Source organism: Nanorana parkeri, unplaced genomic scaffold (assembly GCF_000935625.1).
Source record: "Nanorana parkeri isolate BGI_ZX_2015 unplaced genomic scaffold, ASM93562v1 scaffold959, whole genome shotgun sequence".
NCBI lineage: Eukaryota > Metazoa > Chordata > Amphibia > Anura > Dicroglossidae > Nanorana > Nanorana parkeri.
In genome coordinates, this window is record NW_017307227.1 from 488,417 (window position 1) to 492,184 (window position 3,768).

At 40.4% G+C, this 3,768-nt stretch overlaps 1 protein-coding gene across 1 annotated transcript in view; it reads right to left on the bottom strand.

Moving 5' to 3' along the window:
* Window positions 1-344: 344 nt before the first annotated feature.
* The window catches only part of FAM167B (family with sequence similarity 167 member B), a 5,380-nt gene continuing 1,956 nt past the window's right edge, over window positions 345-3,768 (bottom strand). The window contains exon 3 of the mRNA XM_018566555.1: window positions 345-666. Within this exon, the coding sequence (XP_018422057.1) occupies window positions 403-666 (264 nt within the window). The 3' untranslated portion in view covers window positions 345-402. The remainder of the gene's footprint in view (window positions 667-3,768) is intronic.

Below are 3,768 nucleotides of genomic sequence, written 5' to 3' on the forward strand. Positions count from 1 at the left end.
TGCTAATTCAGCTCACCATCTTAAGAATGCAGAACTGTTGTTAATAGTGCAAACTCCTAGCAAACATCCTGATCTTTAGAAAAAAAATTCAGACTGAAGTTATTAATAAAGTGCTGGCTACAACCCAAGTGTTCAAAAACAGTGTCTGAGTTCAGAATAGCGTTATTCTGACGCTTTACAACCTTTTGACCATAAACCCCTTGCACAAAATGAATTCCTTATCCTAATGGCCCACATAATAAAGGACATTGGAGGGTCTAAATGATAAGCCCAGAATATTTAGTAATTCTATGTGTATCTTGAAAAGCATGTGTTGTGCAGGCCAGTTCCCATTGGCTTTCAGTTGGTGAGGATGAGGATGCTGCTATATTGCTGGTTTCCAAAGATATGACTTCAAGGGTATTAGCACAAGGAGAATCTTCGAGAGTTAATGTTCATCTTAGTGACTCCAATGTGCTTCAGGGGAGTAGAAAGGGAAAAAGCAGCTCGTGGAGGGATGTTGCAGAGCAAGTCAAAGTCCTCATCACAACCTTCTAGGTCAAATGTGGCATCATCCAACATCTCCTTATGTCTCTCACAGGTTTGCTCTATTTTCAGTTGTGAGATTCGAGACCTGAGCAGCATAAGTTGGCGGGCTAGTTGGTGGTCTAAAGCCTGCATTTCCCTCTGTTGAAAATGGAAAACACAGTAAGAACATGATAATAAATTAATTAACTGTACATTTTCTAAAAAATAGATGGCAGCAGACTTAGGCTTAAACAGTTTGGGAAACCAGAAGTTAGAGGTTTTTCCTCAATATGCTGAAGCTTCTAGTTTGTTCTAGTGTCTCTCAAACTGAGTACTGACAGTATAAGGCAAAAAGTACTTGTTATTTAAGATTACTTGCTTGTTCATCTGTCACATTCATACAAATGCTTTCACTGCTTTTCCTAGGTGGATATACTATACTTATTCGAAGATTAGGATTGTACATACTGTGCAATAAACAGTTTCCATGGGTGTTGCTTGGGTCCTTGAAGATCTGAAACACCCCCAAAAAACAGGATTTACATATTCTGAGGCTTGTAACATAACAACAAAAAAGCAAGTACAGGTGTTTCTTCCCATGTATGTCCTCACTTCAGTCGCTTTCCCCTTTCCTAACGCACTAAGAGCTCTGAAAACTTGCTGACAGCTGTCCCAAGCTAAGATAATCAGGGCACTCAAATTAATTGCTGATTTGTATAGGTGCCCATACACTGCACGATTTTCGTATGAGAATCGCGGGAAATCCCGCGATCGTACGATAATCGTGCAGTGTATGGAAGGCGTGTGACCGTTTGTACTGTACGGTCGCACGACTTTTGTATTTCGAGCATGTTGGAAAACCAGCCGAGAATCGTACGATTTTCGGCTGGTTTTTAGCATGATTGAGAGATAACTGCCGAACGGGCCGGTGTGCGCACACTGCCCGTTTACCATTGCAGTCATCGGAAGCCGGCCCTCCAGGGGGGCGGGCTTGCGATGATCGCATGTAAGATCTGCCTGCCCAAGATGGGCAGATCGTACATTTTTTAAATTACTTTACAACCCTCGCAAGACAAAAGTCAAAAGTGTATGGCCACCTTTAATCTTATCTGCCTGAAGTTCAGCTTTAGGCTGCCCATACACCTTACAACCATCGCACAACTTTCGTTGTGCGATGGTTGTAAGGTGATAAAAATTCCATACGAACTGCCCATCTTGGACAGGCAGATCGTACTTGCGATCATCGCAAGCCCTCCCCGCTGAGGGGAGGACTTGCCGATTGTTCCAATGCTGAGCGGGCTGCGTGCGGCTTTCGTCTTGTGATCGCGCTACCAACACGCCGAAAACCATACGATTTTCGCCAAGTTTTCTACCGTGCTTGTAAGACGCAAGTCGTGCGACCGTACAGTAAATGTGGTCGCATGCTGCCCATACACCTGCCGATTATCGTACGATCGTGGGATCACACGCGATTATCGTACGATAATCGTCAGGTGTATGGGCACCCTTAGAGTTAACCTGACTTGGTCTAGATTGTTTTAAAACAATGACTGTGCTGTCGCCTGCTAGAACCTCGGTCTAGGATCCAAGGGGCTTCACAGGGACACAAAGATGTATCTAACGGCCTTATTCATACTGGCATTGACCAGCCTGTGATTATGAGTGTTTATATGCATTTATAGACAATTTCTAAACACTATAATACTATATGCATACAATGATTTTTTAAATATTATACTGTTTATTAAAACTGTTTGCAACATACAAAACCAAATACATTAACATTGAAAAAAAGATCCAGAGTAAAGACGTATAAAAGTACAAAAGACAAGGTGGTAAGAATCAGCACCATCTGTAGCAAGTTTATCACAGCAGTTGACAGTAATACAACACCATGCAATAATTGTTAATGCTATCATTCACACTTTTCATTTAGATGCATTCAAGTACTTTCACTTTAGCTGCATTTAGCGAAAATAGAATTTTGTGTATCCAGGGGCAGATTACGTAAACGCACATAAACGCATGTAAATACAAGTACATTTAAACACTGGAAAACTTGATCTTTAAAGCATTAAAGTAGAACTGAAGCCAAAACATTTTTTCAGTTTTGGATAGAGTAAGGGAGGGCCATAACCCTTGAGAAAACCCTTCACTTCATGTTTAATAGCCACAACAGGAAGGAAAAACTCCAAAGAGAGGAAAATCCCTGGTAATCAGCATGGTCACCAGAAAAAGTGTCCCCATTGGAAGATTTCCAATCTATTCCTGTTATAGTGATAACCTATAATTTGAGATTGTCTTTTATTTTACTTTCAGTGATAACGGTCACCTGGACAAATAGAAAGGGTGACTCTTCCTGAAGCCGGTTGCACAAGGTATGAAATTCGCACAGTGGGTGCTGCTGTTGGCACCCTTCTGCCCGACATCGCTTGATCAGCTGATCGAAGGAGCTGGTTGGAAAATTCTCGGCTGAACTGAGCTGCCGGCAGGTGTCAGAATACAATGCAAGCAGCGGGGGATTCGTCCATCAATGCTTGTAAGCTTTGATGGAGGAATCTGTTCTATTTTTTTCATTCAGCCCGTGGGTTGATGGGAAAACAAAACAAGTGTATATACAGCTTAACAGGGACACAGACAGCGATAAACCCTTGCAGGGTTTCTAATCCCTCTTCACTCTATACAAAAGTTAAAAAAATATAACATTTTGGCTTCAGTTGTACTTTAAGTTTGTTTACATTTATATAAACCAAACCCAGGAGGCTAGTGTGAATGTAGCTTTACATAAATTCATACAAGTCATTCTGAATTGAGAGCGCTGGTTGGATGACCAGTGAAACATCTTCAAGAAGAATACAGCAAGTCCAGTTGCCTTGACTTATTTTTTACAGATATACCATGACCTGGATGAATGAGAACCTTCACAGACACGTAGCTTTACATAGGTACTTGCAGGCGACAATACAGTTATAAATTTAGAAACTGTGTATGCCAATTCCCTTTAAAATAGAAAAATACAATACAAAAAAGCTGCTACATTACTCTAATAAATACAGTATGTCAAAGCTCTTCTCATACAGTATGAACAGTACATCTTCTGTACACCTGGCATATTTTATTGCTCTACAGCTCAACCAGAAGAGAAACTGATGCAAGGTCCTTCAAAGAAATAACTTACAGAGACTCATCTTTGTGTAGAAAATAAATAATAAGTTATTTTTAATTAATATATTAATATAACAAGTTATAGTTTGCATTATA